Source organism: Jaculus jaculus, chromosome 2, assembly GCF_020740685.1.
Source record: "Jaculus jaculus isolate mJacJac1 chromosome 2, mJacJac1.mat.Y.cur, whole genome shotgun sequence".
Classification (NCBI taxonomy): Eukaryota; Metazoa; Chordata; class Mammalia; order Rodentia; family Dipodidae; genus Jaculus; species Jaculus jaculus.
The window spans coordinates 31,802,190-31,829,798 of record NC_059103.1 but is presented as its reverse complement, the minus strand read 5'-3'; the positions used below and the strand labels follow the sequence as shown (position 1 = coordinate 31,829,798).

Sequence of the window (27,609 nt, the reverse complement as noted above, 5' to 3'; positions counted from 1 at the left end):
TGTCTGATATTAGGATAGCAACCCCTGCTTGTTTTCTAGGCCCATTTGCTTGAAACACCATCTTCCATCCTTTCACCCTAAGATAATGTCTATCCTTTGTAGAAAGGTGAGTTTCTTGGAGACAACAAATTGTAGGATCCTGCTTTTTAACCCAGTCTGCAAATCTATGTCTTTTCGTTGGGACATTGAGACCGTTGATATTAAGAGATATTATTGAAAGGTGTGTATTTATGTTTGCCATTTGTGTGTGTGTGTGTGTGTGTTACTTGTTCTACCTGTGCTCTCTTCTGTTAACTGGTATTTGAGTATAGCTGGTTTTTTCTAGGTTCCTTATATGTGTGCTTTTCCTTTTGTTCAGCATGGAGGATTCTATCAAGTATTTTCTGTAGAGCTGGTTTTGTCTTCAGATACTCCTTTAACCTGCTTTTGTCATGGAATGTCTTTATTTCTCCATCTATTTGGATGGATAACTTTGCAGGATAAAGTAACCTTGGTTGACAGTTGTTATCTTTCAGAACTTGGAATATATCACTCCAAGCCCTTCTGGCTTTAAAAGTTTGTGTTGAATAATCTGCTGTAATCCTGATGGGCTTGCTTTTGTAAGTAACTTGATTTTTCTCTCTAACTGCTTTCAATATTTTTTCTTTGGTTTGTGTGTTTGGAAGTTTGAGTATAATGTGGCGAGGAGAGTTTCTTTCTGGGTTTTGTCTGGCTGGGGTTCTAAAGGCTTCCTGTATCTGTATTGGCACCTCTTTCCCAATTTGGGGAAAATTTTCCTCTATGATTTTGTTGAAGATGCCTACTATGCCTCTGGAGTGGAGTTCTTCTCCTTCTACTATGCCCTGAATTCTTATATTGGATCTTTTCATAGTGTCCCGAATATCTTGAAATTCCCACTCATACTTTTCTATAAGTTTGTCTTTCTCTTTGTTGGACTGCATTAGGTCTGCCACCTGATCTTCTAGCTTAGATATTCTGTCCTCTCCCTCATCCATCCTACTGGTGAGATTTTCTACAGAGTTTTTTATTTCATTAACTGTGTTCTTCATTGCTAGTAATTCTGACTGGTTTTTCTTTATTATTTCTATTTCCCTATTTATGTCTTGTATTGCCTTCTTTATTTCATTAAATTGGTGTCCTGCCTCTTCTTTGATTCCTTTGATTTCCTCTTTGATTTCCTCTTTGATTGTTTTCATGTGTTCTTTGACCTCTTTGAACATATTTATAATTATTCTTTTGAACTCTTTCTCAGGCATTTCCTCTAACTCTTTCTCACTGGAGGACATTTCTGATGCATTAATACTTTTAGGTGGATTTATATCGTCTTGCTTTTTAGTGTTTCTTGTGTTATAATGTATATATTTTTGCATCTTGGATTAAGTTAATGCTTGGATTTTCTAGCTAGCTGTGTATTCTTAGCTGTATCAATTGATTTGATGTAATATATTTTCAGGGTAGGACCTTAAGGTATTAGGTGTGGCTCTTAAGACTCTCAGAGTATCTACAAAGATGTTCTTAGGGGTTGAGTTTCCCTGCTATAGGAGTATTCAAGCAGGCTGAGTGGAATAAAATACTGGTAGATTCTAAAATTTAACTAAACATTGTACACATTCAATCAAAAACAGCCCCGAGTATGTATGCAAGAGTAGTTCTTATAATGACCAGATCCTCTATCAACAAAGAGGTTTAGATTTCTGGTCTGTTGAGGTATCCAAGTCAGCTTGTGACCAAGTGAGACCCTTCCCTGGTGCAATCCCAGTTACCTTGGGTGATTGTGGTCTCAGTCAAGTTGCTGCCTGGGTCGTCGGGCTGCTGTTCTGATTTCTGGAGCTGGGCACTTGCTTTTCCTACGGGGCAAACTGAGCCGCTGCTGCTGCCTCTGCTGCTGTTGTAGCTGCCACCACCGGAGCCACCACCGCTGCTGAAGCTGCCGCTGCCGCTGCCGTGTCCACTGCCGCTGCTCACCCCGAAGCCGCTGCTGCGGGATCTGCCGCCGCTGCCGCTCCTGGGTCCGCTGCTGCTGGGGCCACTGGTACCGGTGCTGGAGCCGCTGAAGTTGCTGCCGAACTCTGCTCCTGCTTGGGTCCTGCTGTCAGCCCAAGTTGGCGTGGCCGGTCCCGGGCCGCTGCTGTGTTCGCTGGAGCTGGGTTCAGGTGGTGGGGGAGGGGAGGGAGCCGCGGCTGCTCTGGTTGTATCGCTTCTCCACATGTGCTTCTACCTCGCGGTCTGCTCTTCCCTCCGTTGCTCGCTGCCGCTCTCCCGTCACGTTTCCCGAGTTGCGGAGAGCGCGGTGTGAGGGGAAAATCCCGCACCTGGCTTGTCCTGCGGCTCGAGCCGAGAGTCCGGCGGCTTTCTGCTGCTCCGCGGCTGCGGCAGGTGGCCGAGCCGCCCCGGAGCCGCTGTTCCCGCCTGTGCAGGCTCTGGATGCTCTGGAACTCTTCTACTTCTCCGCTGCCGCCTCAATTTCCTATACACCTCACTTTTTAGTAAAAGTGTGTATTTTGCTGAGTTTTTTTGGTCTTTCCCCCCCCTAGGCTGCTTTGGCGTGGTACCTACGCCGCCATCTTAACCAGAAGTTCTGGGATTGTTTTGATCTGAGTTATGCCATGCTCCTGCTTGGGTCCCTCTTTGCCGTGTTGTGTGTTCAGGTAGGCTGGCTGGGTCACTGCTCTGTCACTGGTGCTGGGTGCTGTGTAGGTGCGCTCCTTTCCTGAGGTCTCTCGTACTTGCTGGCACTTGCACTGGCAGTTGGGGAGGGGAGGCTGTGGATGGTGGCTCTAGTTCTCTTGCTGGTCCACATGATCCTCTTCTTCATGAGCTGTTCCTCCGTTGGTTGCTGCAGTCCTCTCTTCACGTTTCTTGAGTTTGTGAGCAGGCTGGTGTGAGTGTAGAATCCCCTCACCTGGCTTTTCCTACAGCTCAGGCCGAGTCTGGTGTCTGTGGTCCTGTGGACCTGGTGTCACTGCTGCTTGAGCCGCTTTTGCCTGCTTTTAGACGATCTGGATCTCTCCTACTTCTCTGCTGTCATTGGTAATTTCTTTTATAGCTCACTTTTTAGTAGAAGATTGTATTTTGCTTTTTTTTTTCTTTTTTCTTTTTCTCCCCTAGACTGCTTTGGTATGGTTCCTACAACACCATATTAACCTGAAAGTTCCAAGAACTTGATAAGAATCAAGTCTAAATGGATCATGGATCTTAATATATGACCTGAAACTCTGAAACTGCTAGAGGTAAAAGTAGGGGAAACTCTTCAACATATTAGCATAAGCAATGACTTTCTACATATAACCCCAGTTGCTCAGGAAATAAAACCACTAATCAACCACTGGGAAATCATGAAATTACAAAGCCTTTATACAGTAAAGGACACTGTGAATAGAGCAAAGAGACAACCTATACAATGGGTGAAAATCTTTGCCAGGTATACATCTGACAGAGGATTAATATCCAGTATATACAAATAACTCAAAAAACTAATAAGAAATCAAACATCCCAATTAAAAAATGAGCTATGGAACTAAATAAAGAGTTCTCAAAAGAAGAAATACAGATGGCATATAAAGTTCTAAAAAAGGGTTCTATGTCCTTAGCCATCAGAAAAGTGCAAATTAAAAAAAAAAAAAACAACCCTTGATATTCCATCTCATTCCTGTCAGAATGGCTATCATTAAGAAAATAAATGTTGGTACGGATGTTGAAAAAGAGGAACCCTTCTACAATGTTGGTGGGAATGTAATCTGCTATATCACTCCTAGGCATATATCCTAAGGACTCTTCTCACTACCTTAGAGATACTTGTACAACCATGTATATTGCCCCTTTATTCACAGTAGGTAGGCAATGGAACCAGCCTAGATGTCTCTCAACTGATGAATGGAAAATGAAGATGTGGTACATTTACACAATAGAGTTCTATTTAGCTGTAAAGAAAAATGAAATTATGAAATTTTCAGGGAAATGGATGGATCTAGAAAGGATTATAGTAATACCTGATACTGAAAAACCTATGATGGGCAAAGTCATGAACCCTAGTGGTGAAACATTTGCTGGTGTCTGTCTAAATGCATTATCATGCTCACCAAACTGCTTGGTAAGCACTTTTCTTAATGTTCATACCTATATACTACTCTCACTTCTGGTTAGAAAAGCTTCTTTTTTCAGATGGCCTTGACTTTTGGAATGCCTCAAAAGGCACCATAGAGCTAAGAAGTGACAGAAGAGTGCTCAGCACTGAAACATCTCTATCATATCTTCCAAGACTCAGGATCCATTCTGGAAGAGGTTGTGGGAAGAATGTAAGAGCCAAAGGAAGGCTAGGACTCCTTATAATGCACTCTTCCAGACAGAAATTGGCCTGGATATCTATGACCTTGCAGTCCCTGACACTATTTATACAAGACCAGTATAGGAGGAAAAGATGATGACACCAGAATAAAAAAGCCACTGATTGAGAGGGGGAGTGTATATGATGGCAAAAGGAATTGTGAAGGGGAAAGTGAGAGGAAGAGGGAATTATCATGGTTTATTGTCTATAATTATGGATGTTGTCAATAAAAAAATTTAAAAAACAAGAACCTACATCAAAAAACAAACAAAAAAAGAGGAGGGTTAGAGACCATAAACATAGGTGTTATGAATCAAAGGACTTTATTAATCGGCCCCACATTAGAGTGGTGCTCTGACTTTGGGGTGGGAGCCTGCAAGGGAAGTACAGCTGGTGCTAGCAAAATTGCGCCCGATGTTGTAGACCACATGTTTGTGCTTCAGTGGGAGGTGGATACCTGCAATTGAGGTGAGATGTTGAGAGGTGAGATGCTGAGCGATGGTAGAGTTCCTGCGGGAAATTGGCCCCAGGGAGCCACAGAGAGGACAACCCAGGGCTGTGGGTCCACATGTTACAGGCTAAGGGATGAGAAAGGGGAAGAGGCAGACAGAAGACATATATTTGAGTGGGCACAAGTAGGGGTAGACAGACATCTGCAAGTTAGGAGTGAAGCAGGAAACTAAAGGGAATGTATGCACCTGTGGTGAAGTGGGGCAGAAGGAAAACAGAAGCTGCTGGTGGAAGGGTTTTATATCCTCTGTGGCACAGGGGGCTGGCCAGTGGGAAGTGTCATCTCATGGAGCCAGGTTGTCTGAGCCACACGAGAGGCTTGACAGCCCCTTTGAAGAAATATCTGTTTGGAAGAGGTTGAAAGCTCTGAGACTGACAGGTACAGTGGATTTGCTTTTCCTGTATCTAGTACTTCTGACAAAACTACCATTTGTGAGCTATGGATGGTGGCACACGCCTTTAATCCCAGCACTCGGGAGGCAGAGGTAGGAGGATCACCGTGAGTTTGAGATCACCCTGAGAATACAGAGTGAATTCCAGGTCAGCCTAGGCTAGAGTGAGACCCTACCTTGAAAAACCAAAACAAACAACAACAACAACAAAACTCTATCATTTGTGGGCTTACAAAATGCCTTATCTGCCATCACAGTATTCCACAAAACATTGCTTCTGAGAAAAGAACTCACTTGACAACCAAGGTAGTGTGGCAGTGGGCTCATGATCATGAAATTTATTGGTTTTACCACATGCCCCACCATCCTGAAGCAGCTGGCTTGATAGAAGGGTAAAATGGCCCTTTAAAGAAAATTACAGGAGCTGGAGAGATGGCTTAGTGGTTAAGGCATTTGCCAGCAATGCCAAAGGATCCTGGTTCAACTCTCCAGGACCCACATAAGCCAGATGCACAAGGGGACACATGTATGTGGAATTCGTTTGCAGAGGCTGGAAGCCCTGGCACATCCATTCTCTCTCTTTCTGCCTCTTTCTCTCTCAAATAAATATATTTTTTTAAAAAGGAATAGTTATAGCACCAACTAGGTGGCAATAGTCTGGAGGGCTGGGGCAGTGTCCTCCAGCAGGCTGCATATGTTCTGCATCGGCATCTTATATATGGTTAGTTTCTCCTATAGCCTGGATTCACAAGTCCAGGAATCAAGGGGTGGAAATGGGAATGGTTCCACTTACCATCACAATAAATGACCCATTAGCCCATTTTAGCTCCTGTTCCCACAACATTATGCTCTGCTGGCCTAGAGGTCTTGGTTCGGTGGGGTGGGGTGGGGGGAGCTGCTTTTGCCAGGAGGCACAAAACACATTCCATTGAACTTGAAGCTAAGACCTCCTCCTGGTCACTTTGGGATCCTGATGCCCTTGAGTGAACAGGCTAAGAAAGGAGTTACAGTGTTAGTAGGGGTGATTGATCCAGACTACCAGGGAGAAATCTGACTGCTCCTCCACAATGATGTTAAGGAAGAGTCTCTTGGTGTTACTATGCCATTATCCAAGTCAATGGACAATTGCAACAACCCAATCAAGGCACTGTTATAAATGGCCCAGATCCTTCAGGAATGAAGGCATGGGTCACTCCTCCAGGCAAAGAACCAAGACCTGCTGAGGTGCTTGCTGAAGGTGGAGGAAGTACAGAATGGATAGAAGTTGGTTACACATAACAGCTAAGGCCACATGACCAGTTACAGAAATGAGGACTGAATTCCCATGAGTGTTTCTGCCCTACTTGATTAAGAGTGCTTGTGCAATGCTTAATCCACAAGCCCAGGGTGAGTACCAGCAACCCCATTGAGGTGTGCCCTTGGTGGACTCGGGACAGGGATGAGGGGAATGATGGTACCAACACATGATGTGTCCATACAAAGTATGTTCCCAATTTAAAACAAAGAACAAAGGCGGGCATGGTGGTGTGCACCTTTAATCCCAGTACTCTGGAGGCAGAGGTAGGAGGATCACCATGAGTTCAAGGCCACCCTGAGACTACATAGTTAATTCCAGATCAGCCTGGGCCAGAGTGAGAGCCTACCTCAAAACAACCCAAAACGTAAATTAAAAAATGATTTAAATAAAAATAAAAGAACATGTATTAAAAGTGTTTGCATATGTACACCAACATTAAGATGTTTTTATTTGGGCTGGAGAGATGGCTTAGCGGTTAAGTGCTTGCCTGTGAAGCCTAAGGACCCCGGTTTGAGGCTCGATTCCCCAGGTCCCACGTTAGACAGATGCACAAGGGGGCGCACGTGTCTGGAGTTTGTTTGCAGGCTAGAAGCCCCGGCGCGCCCATTCTCTCTCTCTCCCACTATCTGTCTTTCTCTCTGTGTCTGTTGCTCTCAAATACATAAATTTTTTAAAAATTTTTTTTAAAAACACATTTTTATCTTTTTCTCTAATATGTAATTAATATCAATTAGTATTATATAAGTAGTTAACTGTTGAATTTATGTATTTTTAAACTTTTTTCCAATGTAAAATATTTTAATAGGTGGTTAAATATAGTTATTAGTATTATCTAAATATTATAAAAACTGGTATATCACACTAGATGATCTATAAAACAAAAATGCAAATCACACATTGACAATACTGAATTTATATTTAAATTATTAGATATTAGAGAAAAAGCATCCTTCAAGTGACCTTGTCATGTATTGGTTGGGGAGGATTGTGTGTTTCCAGTTGTATATGGCATGTTAAGTTGAATTATGATCTTGTTACTATCTTCAATTGGAAATTAAGTATGATATACAAGGGTTAGTGATGGTTAAGTTCTGTTGTCAACTAAATCAGATTAGGAATTCATAGACATTCCTCTTGGGCAAGCCACTGAGGTTACTTCCAGAAATAACTGAAGGAAGAAGTCCTTACTCCAGAATGGACAGCCCTCCTGGTGGTAGGCTACATATAAGGAATCTCTGAAACAGTTCCTCTTTCCCCACCTAGCTGCCTGTGCTATTTGCTGCTTAGTGTCTATCTGTATCTATCCTGTTTGGCTATCCTTCATTGGCAGTGGAACCAAGTTGCTTCAATCTTCCAACAAGGACTGAAGACCAGTGGCTCTCCAGGAATCCTTCAGACCTTCAATGTTGGATTTAGACTGCTGAGGCATCCGTCCATGTGGACTGAGCAGCTACTTGACTCTCAAGCCTGAAGACGGCTATTGTTGTATTGTTGGACTGCCTGAAGCTAACCCAATAAATTCCGCCCCCCCTTTTTTTTCAGGTATGGTTTCGCTCTAGCCCAGGCTGAACTGGAATTCACTATGTAGTCTCTGGCTGGCGTCAAACTGACAGACTTCTACTACCTCAGCCACCCTAGTGCTGGGTGTAAAGTCATTTGCCACCATGCCTAAATTCCCTTTTTCTTTCTTTTTTTAAATAATTTTTTGTTCAATTTTTATTTATTTATTTAAGAGTGACAGAGAGAGAGGGGGGGGCAGGCAGGCAGATAGAGAGAAAATGGGCACGCCAGGGCTTCCAGCCACTGCAAATGAACTCCAGATGCATGCGCCCCCTTGTGCATCTGGCTAACATGGGTTCTAGGGAATCAAGCCTTGAACTGGGGTCCTTAGGCTTCATAGGCAAGCACTTAACTGCTAAGCCATCTCTCCAGCCCCTCATTCTTTTTCTTTTAAAGTATTTATTTATTTATGTGTGTGTGTGAGAGAGAGAGGTGGGGAGGGGCAGATAGAGAAAGGGCATGCCAGGGCCTCCGACCACTGCAAATGAACTAGAGATATGTGCCACCTTGTACATCTGACTTATGTGGATACTGGGGAATCGAACCCGAGACCTTTGGCTTTGTAGACAAGTGCCTTGACCACTAATGCATCTCTCTAGCCCACTATTAATTCATTCTATCAGTTCTGTTCCCCTAGAGAACCCTAATACAGATTATGGTATGAAGAGTGGTGCCTTTGCTGCAGTGAGTCTGACCATCTAGTTTTTGGTCTTCTGGAACTTGTTTGTGGGAAGAATATGGAAGGATTTGGTACTTTTGACTGCAGAAGACTTGCAGTGCTGTAAGCAGAGCTCAATGGGCTATTTTGAAAGTGCTAAATACATAAAGAATGTGGCCAGGTGTGGTAGTGCACACCTTTAATACCAGCACTTGAGAAGTAGAGGTAGGAGAACACTATGAGTTCGAGGTCACCCTGAGACTACATAGTTTATTCCAGATCAGCCTGAACTCGAGTGAGACCCTACCTCAAGACCACCCCCCTCCAAAAATAAAATAATTGTGGACTGTGAAAGCTTGGATATGAACCTTCTTAAAAATTTTTTTATTTTTTATTTATTTTTTTTAGGTAGGGTTTCACTCTAGCCCAGGCTGACCTGGTATTCATTATGTAGTCTCAGGGTGGCCTCCAACTCACAGCGATCCTCCTACCTCAGCCTCCCTAGTGCTGGGAGTAAAGGAATGTACCACCACAGCCAGCTCTTAAAAGAATTTTATTTTTATTCATTTATTTATCTGAGAGAGAGAGAGAGAGGGGGGGGGGGGAGGGAGGGAGGGAGGGAGGGAGAAAGAGTGAGAGAGAATGCAAACAAACTCCAGATGCATGTGCATCTGGCTTACATGGGTTCTGGGATGTCGAACCTGGGCCCTTAAGTTTCATAGTCAAGTGCCTTAACCACTAAGCCATTTCTCAAGCCTGGCTTATAAATTTTCAAATGGGAAGGAGAGGACTTTTTCGAACTGGGATACTGGCCAACATGGTGGCCCATGCCTTTAATCCCAGCACTTGGGAAATAAGAAGTAGGAGGATCACCGTGAGTTCAAGGCTACCTTGAGACTACATAGTGAATATCAGGTCTGCCTGGGCAACAGTGAAACTCTACCTAAAAAACAAAACAAAACAAAACAAAACAAAAACACAAAAAGGAAAACAAAAAAACCCTGGGATACTGGCATAAAGGTTGACTGCATTCTACCTACCTATGGCCTGAGAATTTAGCAACATTTAGTTAGAAACTAAAAGGGGGGAAAAAGTAATGGACTAGGGCTGGAGAAATTGCTTAGTGGTTAAGGCACTTGCCTGCAAAGCCTAAGGACCTAGGTTTGATTCCCCAGTACCCACATAAAGCCGGATGCACAAGGTGACACATGCGTCTGGAGTTTGTTTGCAGTGGCTAGAGGCCCCAGCATGCCCATTCTCTCTATATGTCTCTCTCTCAAATTAATTTAAAAAAGTAACACACCAGGGCTGGAGAGATGGCTTAGTGGTCAATGTGCTTACCTGCACAGCAGGTCATGAAGTGTGCATAGTTCCAGGAGCCGCTGAGATGTGGCAATGTGAAGCAGGATTGAAATTCCTGTATGGAGACCCATGAAGGCCACTGAATGGAGCTATGAAGATGAACTGTAGGTTACGATGGAGATCCAAGTTGTTTAGAATGCCAAGACTGTGGGATGACTGCCAAGGAGAGCTGCTGGCTTGGAACAGAGTTTTTCTGAGCTGTGAGCAGCCAGCTGGAGGGGCAGAATTGGAACCTTAGAGACTTTGTCATTGGCTATAGATGTTGGACTTGGAGCTAAGGTTTTGATGTTTGCCACGTTTGTTTTAGATCATGCAATGGCACAATCTTTCCTTGCTACACCCAAGGCTATCTTTCATAATGTGTTTATTCTGTGCCATTACGATTTTTGGTTTTACAGTTCACAGTTAAGACACCTTGGATTATGGGGCTATTTGAACAGTGTTGGGATTGAAAATACTATGGAGAGCTGGGAGTGGTAGTGCACGCCTTTAATCCCAGCACTCAGAAGAAAGAGGTAGGACGACTGCCATGAGTTTGAGTCTACCCTGAGACTACATAGTGAATTGTTGGTCAGCCTGGGCTACAGCGAAACCCTACCTCAGAAAAAAACAGCCAGGCATGGTGGTGCATACCTTTAATCCCAGCTCTTGGGAGGCAGAGATACGAGGATCCCTGTGAGTATGAGGCCAATCTGAGACTACATAGTAAATTCCAGGTCAGCCTGAGCTAGAGACCCAACCTTGAAAAAGCAAAAACAAAACAAAACAAACAAAAAACTACAGAGACTTTTAATATTTTATTTTTATTTATTTATTTGACAGAGAAAGAGGGAGAATGAAAGTGCCAGGGTCTCAAGCCACTGCAAACACACACCAGACGTATGCGCCCCCTTGTGCATCTGGCTAATGTGGGTCCTGGGGAATCGAGCCTCGAACCGGGGTCCGTAGGCTTCACAGGCAAGCGCTTAACTGCTAAGCCATCTCTCCAGTCCCCTATAGAGACTTTTAACATTGAACCAAATGCATTACATTTTGCATCATGGATGGTCATCAGTTTGTGAGGGCTGTTAGAACTAGAATGTCTCCCATTTCTGGTCTGTGACTGCCATTTCATTGTAACTTTCTATTTCCCATGAGTGACCCATACTATCCATCCCAACTATCATTTTCCTGGAATGACCCAAACCACCTGAATATCACTTCCCTCAAGCCCTAAGGCAAGGTGGACCAGCCGGCAACCAAAGAATTAATATGATCCCACCACCACCCTATAAGAACCCCATATTTCATAAGGGAAGGAGCTGTTGACATGACTGGTCAGAGCCCTTCTGTCTTTACCCAAATAAAGCCTGTGTCTGCTGTTGATCTAAGTCTTCTCTCTGGCTTCTTTCCCACTTTTTCTAATATGGGGCAGGGGCAGAATGTGATGTATGAATTAGGCATCCCCCATAAACTTATGTGTTTTGAATGCCAGGACCTCAGCTGGTGGCAGTTTGGGAACTGAAGCCTTGCTAGAGAAGCCATGTTGTTCGCTGCAGGCTTATAGGTGTTATAGCCAGCTTCTCCCCAGTGCTGGGATTACAAGTGTTTACCATTACACCTAGTTTTTGTTTATGTAAATTTTGAGGACCGTAGGATTGAGCTATCACCCAGCCTTAAGAATTCATTTCAGCTGGGCATGGTGGCGCACGCCTTTAATCCCAGCACTCAGGAGGCAGAGGTAGGAGGATCACCATGAGTTCGAGGCCACCCTGAGACTACACAGTGAATTCCAAGTCAGCCTGAGGTAGAGTGAGACCCTACCTCAAAAAAAAAAAAAAAAAAAAAAAAAAAAAAGGCCAAGATGGCAACTGTCTAGCTGTGCTGCAAATACCAGGGAAAGAAAGGCAAGAAATTAAGGGTTATCAGGGTCTTCTTGCCAGTGGGAGGGCACAGAGTGGGGAAAAACAGGGAATCATAGATCCTCTCTCGGGTGGGTAGGCTACCCCCCCATACAGCCACCGCACCCTGCGCTCCAAGCGGCTGTGCTCCAATCGTGTGCCTGCCAGCCCGCTGTACTCTGATCGCACACCCACGGGGACCTCCACGGCTGTGCTCTGTTTGCACACCCGCTGGAACCTCCACTGCTGTGCTCCGTTTGCACACCCGTGGGAATCTCCATACCCACGGGGACCTCTGCTGTTGTGCTCTGATCACACGTGCCAGCCCGCTGCACTTGGTTCGCACACCTGCGGGGACCGCCGACCCGGTGATCAGGCGGCCGCCAGACCCCCAGCTGCTGTGCTCCGACTGCGTGCACTCCGGCCAGCCTCCGCTGTGCCCTGATCCCGTGCCCGCCATAAGTTGCCTCTGCACTACAATTGCTAGTGCAGTGGGCCCAGTCCCACAGCAAAGGCCAAACAAGCCCACACTGAGTCGCTAGAGCCAGCTCAGGTGCCATCCCCTACCTGTCTGTTGCTGCCCATCCTCCACTCCTGTGGCAGGAGAGCGCACACTGTTTGCAGGTCTCAGTGTTCCCAGCCAGAGTTCGGGCAGCTTCAGGGCTTGCTACCTCAGTCCCCTTCCAAACTCGAAGGCAGGCAGCTTTGGTGCATTACTGGGTGAGAATTCAGGCAACTTTGGCGCCCCTGTCAGGCAGTAGATAGGTGGCTTTGGCAAGAGAGAGCAAAATCCCAGGATGCTAGGCAACTGCCCCAGGCTGCCTTGGATTCCCACTGAGCTAGAGCCCAGGCTGCTCCACCCACCTACCTGCCCATACACTGACATGGGTAGACCAAGCACAAAAGAAATAACATGAAAAATTAAAAAAAAAAAAAGCAAGAAAATACAGATAGATCACCCAGTCCAACAAGGATTACATTTAACTAAAACATAGAAGAGTGTTTAGGATCAGAACATTCAAGTGGAAGCAATGAGCAATGCAACAATGACCAATCTACTGCTAGAACTTGCAGGAAAGCTACAAAGGACCGATAATTGTGTGGATGCTACCATCACTAAGCTAGAGCAATATAAGACATTAGAAGGAATTGAAAGAGAGCTAAGAGAGTTGAGAGAGAGTGAAAAAAAGAGGACCTTAAAAATCAGCTGGCCACACTAAATGAAAACATAAAGAAATGCAAGGATGAATTCCAAGAATCATCAAGAAAATCAGAAAATGGGGTAAAAAGGGAGCTGGACAGAGTGATGGAAGTGATACATAGGAAAGTAGGAGGAAATGCAAACTTAATTGAACAACCCCAAAACTCTCTAGAGGCTCTCAAGAATAGAGTCAGCGAAGTGGAGGATAGAAATTCTGATCTGGAAGACAGGATGGAAGAAACAGTTCGAGAGTTCAAAAATTTCAGTAGTTTAAAAGTTCCAGTGAGCAGAACATGAGGGAATTGTGGGATACACTTAAACATCCTATTATCAGAATCATTGGAATACCAGAAGTAGTAGTTCAGACCAAAGGCATGGAGAACTTATTTAACAAAATAATTGAAGAAAACTTCCCCAGTCTCTTAAAAGAAAGGCCCATCAAGATACAAGAAGTGAACAGAACTCCAAACAGACTGGACCAAAGGAGAAACTCCCCAAGACATTATCATTAAGACTCTAAACATTGACACCAAAGAGAAAATCCTAAAAGCAGAAGGGAAAAAATAGCACACCACTTTCAAAGGAAACCCCATCAGAATTACTTCAGACTTCTCAATGGAAACCCTGAAAGCTAGAAGGGCCTGGAATGAAACTCTCCAAACTCTAAAAAACTATGGCTTCCAACCCAAACTACTCTACCCAGCAAAAGTCTCCCTCATAATAGATGGTGAAAGAAAAACTTTCCATGACAAAACTCAGCTTTACAATTATATGAACACAAAACAAAACCCACAGGAAGTATTCCAGGAAATTCTCCACAGAGAAGAAACAAATAACCAAACACAAATGCCTACAAGAAGCAGATCACAACAACCAAACCCATTGTAGACACAAAAGATTTCAAATTCTATGAAAACACCAACACACCTCTACCACCACAACATGGCAGGGATCAAATCAAATCTCAGTCATTACCCTAAATATTAATGGCCTTAATTCACCCATCAAGAGACACAAGCTAACAGGGTGGATCAAAATATTAGACCCCTCAATCTGCTGCCTTCAAGAAACCCACCTTACCACTAAAGACAAAAACCTCCTTAGGGTGAAAGGGTGGAAAACAATATTCCAAGCAAAAGGGAATAAGAAACAAGCAGGTGTAGCTATATTAATATCAGATAAAATTGACTTCAAACCAAAAACAATCAAAAAAGACAAAGAAGGATACTTCCTACTTATCAAGGAAACAATTCATCAAGAGGATATTACAATCATAAATCTGTATGCACCCAACACAGGGGCACCACAGTTCATAAAACAAAACCTACTTGACAATAAAACTGAAATAACCACCAACACCATCATAACTGGGGACTTCAACACACCATTATCAGTAATAGACAGATCATCCAAACAGAAGCTCAACAGGGAAGAGAGCTGGACAAAACCATAGAAAACTTAGACCTAACGGACATCTACAGAACTTTCCATCCCAAATCCACAGACTACACATTCTTCTCAGCAGCCCATGGAACATTCTCTAAAATAGAGCATATACTGGGTCACAAAGACTGCCTCCACATATTTAGGAAGATTGACATAATTCCCTGCATGATATCAGGTCACAATGCTATATTGCTAGAAATCAACAACAAAAGACCCACCAAGAATCCCAACAGCACCTGGAAACTGAACAGCATACTCTTAAACAATCAATGGATAGTGGATGAAATAAAAAATGAAATTGCAAAATTCCTGGAATTGAATGACAATGAGAACACATCATACCAAAACTTATGGGACACAATGACGGCAGTCCTCAGGGAAAAATTCATAGCACTCAATGCGTTCATAAAAAACACAGAAAGACCCCAAATAAATAGCCTAACCATCCACCTAAAGGCACTGGAAAAACAAGAAAAATCCAACCCAAAGAGCTCCAGAAGGAAAGAAATAATTAAAATCAGAGCAGAAATTAATGAATTGGAAACCAAGGAAACAATAAGGCAATTGACAAAACAAAAAGCTGGTTCTTTCAAAAATAAACAAGATTGACAAATCTCTGGCCAATTTGATCATGCAAAAAAAGGAGAGGCTCCAAATTAACAAAATTCAAAATGAAAAAGGAGAGATCACAACAGACATAAGTGAAATGGGGAGAATCATCATGACTTATTTCAAAAACTTGTACTCCACAAAACTGGATAATGTGGAGGAGATGGATAAATTCCTGGATGCATATCATCTACCAAAGTTAAACTCAGAGCAGATTAATCACCTCAATGAACCCATCACACTCATGGAGATTGAAAAAGTAAAAAAAACTTCCCAAAAAAAAGAGTCCAGGACCAGATGGATTCCCAGCCGAATTTTATCAAACTTTCATGGAAGAACTCAAACCAATCTTTCTAAAACTGTGCCACACAATTGAAGAACAGGGAAAGCTACCCAACTCCTTCTATGAAGCTAGTATCACCCTAACCCCAAAACCAGGTAGAGATGCCACAAGAAAAAAAAAAAAAAAACAAAAAACTACCAGCCTATTTCCCTAACGAACATAGAATGCAAAGATCCTGAACAAAATACTTGCAAACTGAATCCAACAACACATCAAAAGCATTATCCACCTTGACCAAGTGGGATTTATCCCAGGAACACAAGAGTGGTTCAACATGTGAAAATCTGTCAATGAAATACACCACATAAACAAGCTTAAACATAAAAACCACAGGATCATTTCGATAGTTGCAGAAAAGGCCTTTGACAAGATACAACATCACGTCATGATCAAAACATTGGAGAGAATCGGAATGGCCAGTTCACATCTTAACATAATAAAGGCAATATACAAAGCTCCAAAGGCCCAAATAATACTTAATGGAGAGAGACTGGAGGAATTCCCATTAAGATCAGGAACAAGACAGGGATGTCCTCTCTCACCTCTGCTTTTCAATATAGTACTGGAAGTCCTAGCTCAAGCAATAAGACAGAAGAAGGAAATAAAAGAGATGCAATTTGGAAAGGAAGAAATTAAGTTAGCTCTATTCGCTGATGACATGATTATATATGTAAGAGACCCGACAGACTCCATCCCAAAACTCCTGAAGGTGATTAACTCCTATAGCAAAGTAGCAGGATACAAAATCAATGCACAAAAATGGTAGTATTTCTTTATGCAAATGACAAAGGCACCGAAAAAGAAATAAGGGACATAGTCCCATTTTCAATAGCAACAACAACAAAAAAATACCTTGGAATAATGTTAACCAAGAAAGAAAAAGATCTATACAACGAAAATATAAAAACTCTCAAAAAAGAAATTGAGGAGGACTTGAGAAGATGGAAAGACCTCCCATGCTCCTGGATAGGCAGAATTAACATTGTGAAGATGACAATCCTACCAAAGGCAGTATATAGATTTAATGCAATTCCAATTAAAATCCCTACAGTGTTCTTCACAGAGATAGATAAAATGATCTCAAATTTCATATGGAAAAACAGAAGGCCTCGCATATCCAAACATATCCTCAGCAAAAGAAATACCTCTGGTGGCATCACCATACTTGATCCAAAGCTATACGACAAAGCCATAGTAATAAAAACAGCATGGTACTGGCATAAAAACAGGAGTATAGACAAATGGAATAGACTTGAGGACCCGGATTTTGGGTCAAGCAACTATAGCTACTTGATATTTGACAAAGACCTGAACAATATAGGATGGAAAAAAGATAGCAACTTCAACAAATGGTGCTGGACAAAGTACATAACCACATGCAGGAAACTAAAACTTGATCCAAACATTTCACCATGCGCTACACTCAAATCCAAATGGATCAAAGACCTCAACATAAGACCAGAAACTCGAAGACTACTGGAAGAAAATTTAGGAAGTACTTTCGATGATATAGGAATGGAAAAAGACTTCCTGAACAAAACCCCAGTGGCTCATGTTCTCAAACAGTCACTCAACCAATGGGATCATATGAAGCTGAAGAGTTTCTTTACAGACAAGCATATAATAAGCAAAGCCAATAGAATACCCACAGAATGGGAGAAAATATTTGTGGGTTATCTAACTGATAGAGGCCTAATCTCTAGAATCTACAAAGAAGTCGAAATTCTAAACAATAAGAAGACAAACACCCCACTCACAAAATGGGGCACAGAGTTGAACAGGCAGTTTACAGAGGAAGATATACAAATGGCAAAAACACACTTAAGAAAATGTTCATCATCCCTAATCATCAGAGAAATGCAAATTAAAACAAGTATGAGATTCCACCTTACCCCAATAAGGATAGCCAACATCAAAAAATCAAATGAGGGCTGGAGAGATGGCTTAGCGGTTAAGCGCTTGCTTGTGAAGCCTAAGGACCCCAGTTTGAGGCTTGGTTCCCCAGGTCCCACGTTAGCCAGATGCACAAGGGGGCGCACGCCAGATGCACAAGGGGGCGCACGCATCTGGAGTTCGTTTGCAGAGGCTGGAAGCCCTGGCGCGCCCATTCTCTCTCTCCCTCTGTCTTTCTCTCTGTGTCTGTCGCTCTCAAATAAATAAATATAAAATTAAAAAAAAAATTAAGAAATCAAATGAAAATAAATGCTGGCGAGGATGTGGAGAAGTAGGAGCACTCATCCACTGTTGGTGGGAATGTAGGATGGTACAACCACTTTGGAAAGCAATATGGAGACTCCTGAGAAAACTGACTGTAGAGATACCAACAGACCCAGTTATTCCCTTACTGGGCATCTACCCTAAAACCTTCAAACCACAGGCCACAGAGATTTGCTCAACCATGTTTGTAGTGGCTCAATTCGTAATAGCTAAAAGCTGGAATCAACCCAGATGTCCATCACTAGAAGAATGGATAACTAAGATGTGGTATATCTATACAATGGAATTCTATACAGCAGTAAGAAAAAACGACACGAAGAAATTTGAGGAAAAATGGTTGAACCTGGAACAGATCATTCTCAGTGAACTTACCCAATCATAGAAAAAAAATCGACACATAGTCTCACTCATCTACAACACCTATCCTGAATCTACCCAAGATACCTTACATACCCAGCAAGCACCTCTTGGACTAGACACTAGGATGAATGGGGAGGGAGAGGAGGGCATCAAAGGGGTGGGAAACACTAATCTGAACCCAAACAGCAATGGTCCCATAAAATTCTACTTCCTAAAAGGCAGACCAAATGGCTGAACCTTCACTAGACCCTTATAGGAAACACCTGAACCACAAGACACTGGAGAGGGTAGGATCAAGACTAACCTAAATCTTCTACATCTTCCCTCCCTTCCTCTCCCCTTCCCCCTTCTCTCTCTCTCCTCTCTAACTCTTGTGTATTAGTTATGTTTTTTCTCATTTTCTTTGTGGGCAATGACCTGTAACCCCCACTTCCCAGCATGGGGCTATCATCCACAATGAGCTTTTTATCAGAGAAACCTACAAGGTTTCCTAAAACAATGACAGACTTCTGTCAGAGTACTTGATGACCCACCAAAGGTCACTGGTAAGACCCTATTGCTGAAGACTCCATATGCAGCTGACGCGTAAAATGGAACGGCATGGTTGGAAGCCAGTAGAGAGTCAGTCCCCAGTCAGTCAGCGTGTCTAGTGCTAGAAGGTGCTACATGGGAGACTGGGGAAAATGACCAATATCTGTCCAAGCAACTCATGGTCTAACCTAATTAGCAACAAATAACCTGGTGTGATGTTCACACAAGTGTAATGGTGGCGCACAGCCATGGTTGGGAACCAACTGCTCTTGATTTGGCTAACTGATCCCCTCAGTGGTATGAGACCCATAGCTGGAGCTGGGAAACAAGTCAGAACCATATCCAAACATAAGCCCACTCTCCAATATCAAGCTACCATCAGTCATGGGCTACAAGAGGGCCTACACCTATTAAACTCTCTTTCAAAAAAGTAAGTGTTGGGCTGGAGAGATGGCTTAGCTGTTAAGCACTTGCCTGTGAAGCCTAAGGACCCCGGTTCAAGGCTCGGCTCCCAGGTCCCACGTTAGCCAGATGCACAAGGGGGCGCATGCATCTGGAGTTCGTTTGCAGAGACTGGAAGCCCTGGCGCACCCATTCTCTCTCCCTCTATCTGTATTTCTCTGTGTCTGTCCCTCTCAAATAAATAAAAATTTTTTTAAAAAAAGTAAGTGTTATCTCAATTTTATGGGTGCTAACTTACTCTCCATGGGAGAATCTGCTTCTCTTTTTCAGATAGATGCAGATCCTAAGGAGAGAGCTGCCCCAACATACCTCAAAAGGGGCCCGACTGAAACTAAAGAAAATTGGCGAAACAAGCAAGGGTGCTGTTTTCCTGATGAACCGGATACCAGCACAAAGGGGAAGGAGACCAACAGAGAGAAAAATCAACTCCTACCAAATCAGAGAGCCAGAGCCTCAGAGGCCCCCAAAACCTCAGCAATGAAGCAGACCAAAAATGAACCCAACATGGTTCAGGGAAATTTTGCAAAAGAGGGGGCGGGAAGAATGTCAGAGTCACGATATGCAGAGACATTTATCATACCAATAACTGTGGACTAACTCCACAATGCACGACCCATTTACATCAACAAGGAGGGTCTATTGGGAGGGGGTAGATCATGGATGAGCCTAAACAATGGTACCAAACTGCCTGTATTTGCTGAAAAGAAAACTAATAAATTAAATTTTTTAAAAAAAGAAGAAGAATTCATATTTCATGGGGCTGGGGGAGATGGCTCAGCAGTTAAAGGAACTTGCTTACAAAGCCTGCCAGACCAGGTTTGATTCCCAGCATCTACATAAAACCAGATGCACAAAGTAGAACTTGTATCTGGAGTTTGTCTGCAGTGGCAAGAGACCTTGGCATGCCCACACTCTGTCTCCCCCCTCCCTCAAGTAAATGAATTTAAAAAAAAATTTTGTTTTTGTTTTTGTTTTTCCAAGGTAGGGTCTCACTCTAGCCCAGACTGACCTGGAATTCACTATATAGCCTCAAGGTGGCCTCAAACTCATGGTAATCCTCCTATGTCTGCCTCTCAAGTGCTGGAATTAAAGGCATGCACCACCACACCTGGCAAAATGTATATATATGTGTGTATGTGTGTGTATGTGTGTGTATATATCCCCAAAACATTATAAGCCATTGCCAAGGTCCTTGGTTTCCCAGCAGTAATAGATGGTAAGACCCTATTGCTGCAGACTCCACATACTTGGGCTGCAAGGTCACTGAGAAATCCTGCTGGAATTGAGCTGACAACCTCCTCCATGTAGACCAGCTGACAAAAACCTGGAAGAAACCATTCTGCATGCAGTTCAGTAGGAGAGAGAAATCACCAGTGAAGATACTCAACAGCGGACACTGCAAAGCCTTATATTTGGCCAGCTAGACCAAATGAGCCAACTGGTGCGATAGTGGCTCACCTGTCACCAATTGCCCTCTAATTGGACTGGAGGCTCACTCCATGGGAGGGAATACATCCCTGATACTGAAAACCTACAACAGAGGTAGTCATATGTCCTAGGGGTGTAACATCTGCTGCTGTCTGGCTAAATGTATATACTATGCTCATCAAACTGCCCAGTAATCACTTCTCTTAATGTTTATACCCATATACTAATGCTACTCTCACTTTTGGTAGAGAATCTTCTCTTTTCAGATGGCAGTGACCCTGGGATGACTCAGAAGGCATCATAGTGCTGGGAAGAAGTGACAGAGGTGTGCTCAGCACTGCAATATCTCTATCACACCTTCCAAGGCTCATGGTCCATTGCAGGAGAGGTGGCAGAAAGATTTTAAGAGTCAAAGGAAGGGTAGGACTCCTTACAACATGATCTTCCAGACACAAAATGGCCTGGATATTCATGACTTCACAGTGCCTGACACTATCTACACAAGACCATCATATAGGAGGAAAAGATCATGACATCAAAACAAAAGAGAGACTGATTGAGAGGAGGAGGGGATATGATGGAGAATGGAGTTTCAAAGGGCAAAGTGGGGGGGGAGGGCATTACCATGGGATATTGTTTATAATCATGAGAGTTTTTAATAAAAAATTAAATAAATAGTAAGATAACAATAATAAAAACAAAAGATACAGTCTCATGAGACAGGCATGGTGTCTGTAGTTGTCAGCTTTACATTGCTTGGATAAACCTCCAAGCCAGTTTATTGCAGGAATAGGATTTACTTGAAGCTTACAGATCCAGCAGAAGTATCATGAAGGCAAAAAAGAGAAAACCCAATAACAAAACCAACAGCAAACACCTGCTGCCAAACAGCAGGGAACCCAGGCAGAACTCTGACCACTCTGCATATCTTAGGCTGGAATTCCAGATCTTCATCCAACACACCTTAGAGCCAGACCCTTGGATCTACCCACAGTGAACCTCTTCCAGCCAGGAAGCTGGAAATCCAAGAAGCTTTAATAAAACTGTATCTATTGGGGGATATCCAAACTACCACAGTGCCTTACCACCTATAATCCCAGAAATTAGGAGACTGAGATAGGAGGATCATTGTTGCAGTTAGCTTCATGTTGCTGGCACAAAGCACCTGACCAAAAGCAGCTTAGAGGAGAAAAGGGTTTATTTTGGTTTACAAACTTGAGGTGAGGCTCCATGATAGCAGGGGAAAACATGGTATGAGCAGAGGGTGGACAACAACAGAAGGAAAGTGTGCCAAACACTGGCAAGGGGAAGCTGGGTATAACACCCATAAAGCCCACCTCCAACAATACACCACCTCCAGGAGGCTCCAATTCCCTAATTTCCCCCAGCTGGGGACCTAGCATTCGGAATACATGAGTTTACTGGGACACTTAATTCAAACCACCATAATCACCATGTGAGTTTGAAGCCAGCCTGAGTTAGAGTAAGAGGCCAGCTCCTTCTAGCCTGGAGGGTATCATCCTACCTAAAAAAAAAAAAAAAAAAAAGGCTGGAGAGATGGCTTAGCAGTTAAGTGTTTGCCTGTGAAGCCTGAGGACCCCGGTTCAAGGCTCGATTCCCCAGGACCGACGTTAGCCAAATGCACAAGGGGGTGCACGCATCTGCAGTTCATTTGCAGTGGTTGGAGGCCCTGGCGCACCCATTCTCCCTCTCTGTCTGTCTGTCACTCTCAAATAAATAAATAAAATTTTTTAAAAAAACTAAAAACTAAAAGGGCCAGGTATGGTGATACACATCTTTAATCCCAGCACTTGAGAGGCTGAGGTAGGAAGATCACCATGAGTTCAAGTCAAGCCAGGACAGAGTGAGCCCTACCTCTAAAACAAAAAAAGAAGCCAGGGCTGGAGAGATGGCTTAGCAGTTAAGGCACTTGCCTGCAAAACCTAAGGATACAGGTTCGATTCTCCAAGTCCCACATAAGACAGACGCACAAGATGGCACATGCATCTGGAATTTGTTTGCAGTGGCTGGAGACCCTGGCATGCCCATTCTCTTTCTCTCTAATTTAAAAAAAAAAAAAAGGAAGGAAAGAAAGAAAGAACAAACAAACAAATGAAAGCAAGAATGGAAGGAAAAGATATCAAAAAAGGAAAGAGGAAAAAACAGTGGTCTCACATAGCTCAGGCTAGCTTGGAACTGTGTAGCTGAAGATGACTTTGATCTTATCCTCCTGCCTCCACCTCCCAAGTGCTGCATTACAAATGTGACTGCCATACACCCAGCCTACAGAAGATCTTGAGTCCCCCCTTAGCAATTGTGTACTGAAGCAAGGTAACAACGAGCTACCAACTCTCCTCTTCTGACAGCTCTCACACAGAGGTGACATCAACAAAACAGCATCTAAGTTTTTATTCATGTGGACTGTTAAAAGCATCCATACCAGTGTGACTGGGGGTGGGAAGCAGGGCAGGAGAAAGAATTCTGCTCTATTGGTAATAAAGCTCCAGGTTCATTCCATCATGAATTTCATCTGAAGGAAAGGTGTTAAGGAATCATCACTAAAGGCTCCAGCTCTACCCCTCATCCACTCATATCTGTATCCTAGTGGCTGAAGACCTAGCCCTGGACTAAAGCAATTTTGGACTGGGCCATTTTGATCTGAGTGAACCCAAAGTACAAAAAATTTTCAGGGCCTGGAGGGATGCCTTAGTAGTTAAGATGCTTGCCTGTAAAGCCAAAGGATCCAGGTTCGATTCCCTAGGACCAACATAAGCCAGATGCACAAGGTGGCACATGTGTCTGGAGTTTATTTGCAGTGGCAAGAGGCCCTGGCATGCCCATTCTGTCTCTCTCTAACTCTCTCAATTTTTTTTTTTTTTGTTTTGTTTTTCAACTTAGGGTCTTGCTCTAGCCTAGGTTGAACTGGAATTCACTATGGAGTCTCAGGGTGGCCTCGAACTCATGGTAATCCTCCTACCTCTTCCTCCCAAGTGCTGGGATTAAAGGCATGAGCCATCATGCCCAGCACCAATAAATAAATTTTTTAAAAACTTGTTCAGAATTTTTTTTTTCAAAGTAGGGTCTCACTTTAGCCCATGCTGATCTACAATTCACTATGTAGTCTCAGGGTGGCCTTGCACTCATGGTGATCCTTCTACCTCTGCCCCTCAAGTGCTGGGATTAAAGGTGTGCTCCACCAAGCCCACCTGTTCATACTCTTTATGAACCTTGAACCACGGTCATGCCTAAGTCCCACTCTATCCATACTGCTTACCCAACACTCAGGTGGAACTTAGTTGTAATACCATGTATGTATGTGTGTGGGGGCACATGTATACTTGCATTGGAAGCCAGAGGACAAGCTCAGGAGTCATCATCAGAACACCCTCCACTTCCCTTTGAGACAGGGTCTTTCACCAGAGTGAAGCTCATCAATTAGGTTAGACTGCCTGGTCAGTGAACTCCTTAGCTCTGGGATTATAGGTAACCACCATACCTGGCATTTTTATGTGGGTATTGGAGATCAAGTTCAGGTCCTCAATCTTGTGTGGCAAGTACTGTACCAAGTGGGTTACCTCCCCAGCCCTAATAAGTATTTTGAACCCAAAGGTCTAAGTCTTTCTAAACCAAGTCCAAGTTTTTCACCAACCACCTTCCTTACCAAAACACGGCTGTCTTTTTCCCACCACCTATTCCGCGCCACATTCTAAGGCAAACACCTCACATACATAATTTCCTGCAGGCTTCAGTATAGAACCACAGAACCCAAGCTGGGTATGCAAGCAAAGGATACAGTCTCCCAGTGACACGTGGTCCTTAAAAATCGTGTACCTATGAAACAAAGACCTTTCAGAACGAGGCCGGTGAAGGGTTTTCCCTCTGAAAGTAGGGTGAACCCTCAGCTAACCCGCAATCATGAATAGACTCACCACTTCTTAAGGACAATCTTGTTCCAACGGGTGCCAGTTTGAGCCGCGATCAGTTTCTTAAGGTCCCCAATGGTGTCATCGGTGCTGGTGGCAGAGGAGTTAAGGCAAATGGAAGGGAGATGACATCCCAGTGCTGAACTTATTTACACTCTAACAGGCCCGCATCTGCCCTGTCCGTTTAACTAGTATTACTCAACAACACTATCTGCCTCCTACTAAGCACCCAAGCAGAAACCACTGGCTGTCAATCCTTGGTGGATACTTGCACTTCACGCGGACTTTCTTTCCCAGACGGTCGTTGCAAACAACCTCGATCATTCTGACTGGAGCTACAGAGTAGGGGATGGAAGGCAACAGAATCAGGGTTTCCTGGGTGTCCCCAGGCACCAGAATTCCCAGATACAATTGCTCCCAGGTCCCAGACCCTGTTAACTTCCTCTAAACAGCGAACACGAGTCTTCACCAGGCCCGAGTCCCCTGTCCCAGTCGCGGGAACCCCGGGCAGCAGCATCCCAGCCCTGTGGCGCCCGAGGCCGGCCTCAGGGCTCCCCAGATTACCCTCCCTGCGCAGATGACCTAGGACGCTTCCCGAATGACTCCTCACCTCGAATCTCCTCGAAACTGCTAAGGCCACAACCTCCTACGTCGAGAGTTAAGACCAGGGCTGAAATACACAGCTAGAAACAGGAAGCGGAAGTGCGAGGCCGGAAGGCTCTGCCCTTAGGTCCGGGCTGCCTGTCGTTCCGGGTTACGTTATCCAGGGTTCCGGGCAGGCACAAGCTTGATATCATGAGGTGAAGCAGGATATGCCTGCTTTACGCCAGAGTGGAGAGAGGGTCCCGTGGGCTCCGAAGCGACGGGCAGGCTGTCGTAGGACCCTAGGTCCTACGGGCGAGGACGATATGCCATTCCGGAGCCCGACAGTCTCCTGGTGCAGAGTCCCGCCGTTGACCGCGGGGCCTCGGAACCTTTGCTTGCATCTCTACCTGGAGCGTCGCGTATGCATGCGACCCCAGGCGAAGTCCGGTCCTGGCCCGGAGGTCACGTAACGCACCGCCTGCGGGCCGGGAGCCGCACAGTGGCAAAAGAAGTTACTTACTTCTTTATTTTCAAAAACCCTGTGTACCAGAATCCACATTCCTGAGAGCTGATGGAACAAGTCCTCTTTTCTAAATTAAGACCCGCAGCTTCTGCTAAAGGATAAAGGATGTGTTGAACAATGTGTTCTTGTCAGACAGGATTCCTCCACTTCGGTGAGCGCAAATTGATTTATTCGGAAAAGAAGCCTTAACTTTTTTACCCCCACCCCCCAGGCTGAACTCCAGAGGCAGAGAAGTTAGAGGATCACTGTGAGTTTGAAGCCAGCCTGAGACTTAGTGAATTCCAGGTCAGCCTAGGCTAGAGTGAAACTATACCTCAAAAAACAAAAAAAATGCTTTAAGAAAATAAATCAGTTGTGATATGGAGGATTGAATCCAGGGCCTCCCATGTGCTAGGCAAATACTCTACAACTGATGTTGCTTTTTTTTTTTTTTTAAATATGGACTGCTTCACAAATTTGTGTGTCATCATTCCGCAGGAGCCATGCTAATCTTCTCTGTATTGTTCCAATTTTATTATTTGTGCTGCAGAAGTGAGAACTTTTTTTTTTTTCAAGGTAGGGTCTCTAGCCTGGAATTCACTATGTAGTCTCAGGGTGGCCTCCAACTCACAGTGATCCTTCTACCTCTGCCTCCTGAGTGCTGGGATTAAAGGCATGCTTCACCACGCCAGGCTTAATTTTTATTTATTTGAGAGAGAGAGACAGAAAGAATGGGCAGGCTAAGGTGTCCAGCTGCTGCAATTGAACTCAAGATGATGCGCCACCTTGTGCTTCTGGCTTACGTGGGTCCTGGGGAGTTGAACCTGGGCCCTTTGGCTTTGTAGGCAAGTGCCTTAACCACTAAGCCATCCCGCCAGCCCACTTACTTTTTTTTAATTTTAATTTTATTTTGTTTATTTGAAAGACAGATGGGGGCTGGAGAGATGGCTTAGTGGTTAAGCGCTTGCCTGTGAAGCCTAAGGACCCCGGTTCGAGGCTCGGTTCCCCAGGTCCCACGTTAGCCAGATGCACAAGGGGGCGCACGCGTCTGGAGTTCGTTTGCAGAGGCTGGAAGCCCTGGCGCGCCCATTCTCTCTCTCTCCCTCTCTCTTTCTCTCTGTGTCTGTCGCTCTCAAATAAATAAATTAATTAATTAAAAAAAAAAAAAAGAAAGACAGATGGAAAGGCAGAGGGAGAGAGAGAATGAGCACACCAGGGTCTCCAGCCACTGAAAATGAACTCCAGACTCATATGCCACCTTGTGCATCCAGCTTACATGGGTCCTGGGAAATTGAACCTGGGTCCTTTGGCTTTGCAAGTAAACACCTTAACTGCTAAGCCCAGCCCCCCTTTTTTAAGAGTCTTCTGTAGGGGCTGGAGTGATGGCTGGGTGGTTAAGCTGCATGCTTGCAAAGCCTGATGACCTGGGTTTGATTTCATAGTACCCACGTAAAGCACAGAGTGGCACATGCATCTGGAGTTTGTTTGCGGTGGCTAGAGGCCCTGGTGTGTCTATTTTTTATCTGTCTGCCTCTTTCGCTTATTCATCAATCAATAAATTGTTTGTTTGTTTGTTTTTCGAGGTAGGGTCTCATTCTAGCTTAGGCTGACCTGGAATTCACGATGTAGTCTCAGGGTGGTCTCAAACTCTTGGCAATTCTCCTACCTCTGCCTCCCAAGTGCTAGGATTAAAGGCCTGTGCCACCATTCCCAGCAATAAAATAGTCTTTTGTAGCTCAAGTTGGTTTCAAACTTGCTATGTAGTTGAGGATGAACTTGAACTCCTGATCCTTTTTTTTTTTTTTTCAAGGTAGGGTCTCACTGTAGCCCAGGCTGACCTGGAATTCACTGTGTAGTCTCAGGGTGGCCTTGAACTCACAGCAGTCCACCTACCTCTAACTCCCAAGTGCTGGAATTAAAGGCATGCACCACCACGCCTGTCTTTTCTTTTTCTTTTTCAAGACAGAGTGTCACTTAAAATTGCCCAGGCTGGTCCTGAAATTGCAATCCTCCTGACTC

The 27,609-nt window shown here is 44.1% G+C and overlaps 1 protein-coding gene and 1 non-coding gene across 2 annotated transcripts; both read right to left on the bottom strand.

The window, feature by feature from the left end:
* Positions 1-22,960: 22,960 nt before the first annotated feature.
* On the bottom strand, positions 22,961-25,260 carry Ubl5 (ubiquitin like 5). Its single transcript, XM_004667439.2, has 5 exons — positions 25,114-25,260; positions 24,772-24,838; positions 24,510-24,593; positions 24,374-24,411; positions 22,961-23,110 (listed from the first exon to the last, which is right to left on the bottom strand). The coding sequence occupies exons 2-5, from the start codon at positions 24,825-24,827 to the stop codon at positions 23,067-23,069; spliced, it is 222 nt and encodes a 73-aa protein (XP_004667496.1). The 5' UTR covers positions 24,828-24,838; positions 25,114-25,260; the 3' UTR covers positions 22,961-23,066.
* Positions 25,261-26,043: 783 nt separating this feature from the next.
* Positions 26,044-26,150, bottom strand: LOC123458996. The gene has a single exon (XR_006635928.1). It is a non-coding gene; the product is annotated as a U6 spliceosomal RNA (small nuclear RNA).
* Positions 26,151-27,609: the final 1,459 nt, after the last annotated feature.

Excerpts from the sequence above, each read along its gene's own strand:
- Ubl5 (XM_004667439.2), bottom strand. The coding sequence starts at position 24,827 with ATGATCGAGGTTGTTTGCAACGACCGTCTGGGAAAGAAAGTCCGCGTG. Across the intron at positions 24,412-24,509 it reads AAGATTGTCCTTAAGAAGTG|GTACACGATTTTTAAGGACC; the intron begins GTGAGTCTATTC and ends TTTGTTTCATAG. Across the intron at positions 23,111-24,373 it reads CCACGTGTCACTGGGAGACT|ATGAAATTCATGATGGAATG; the intron begins GTATCCTTTGCT and ends CCTTTCCTTCAG.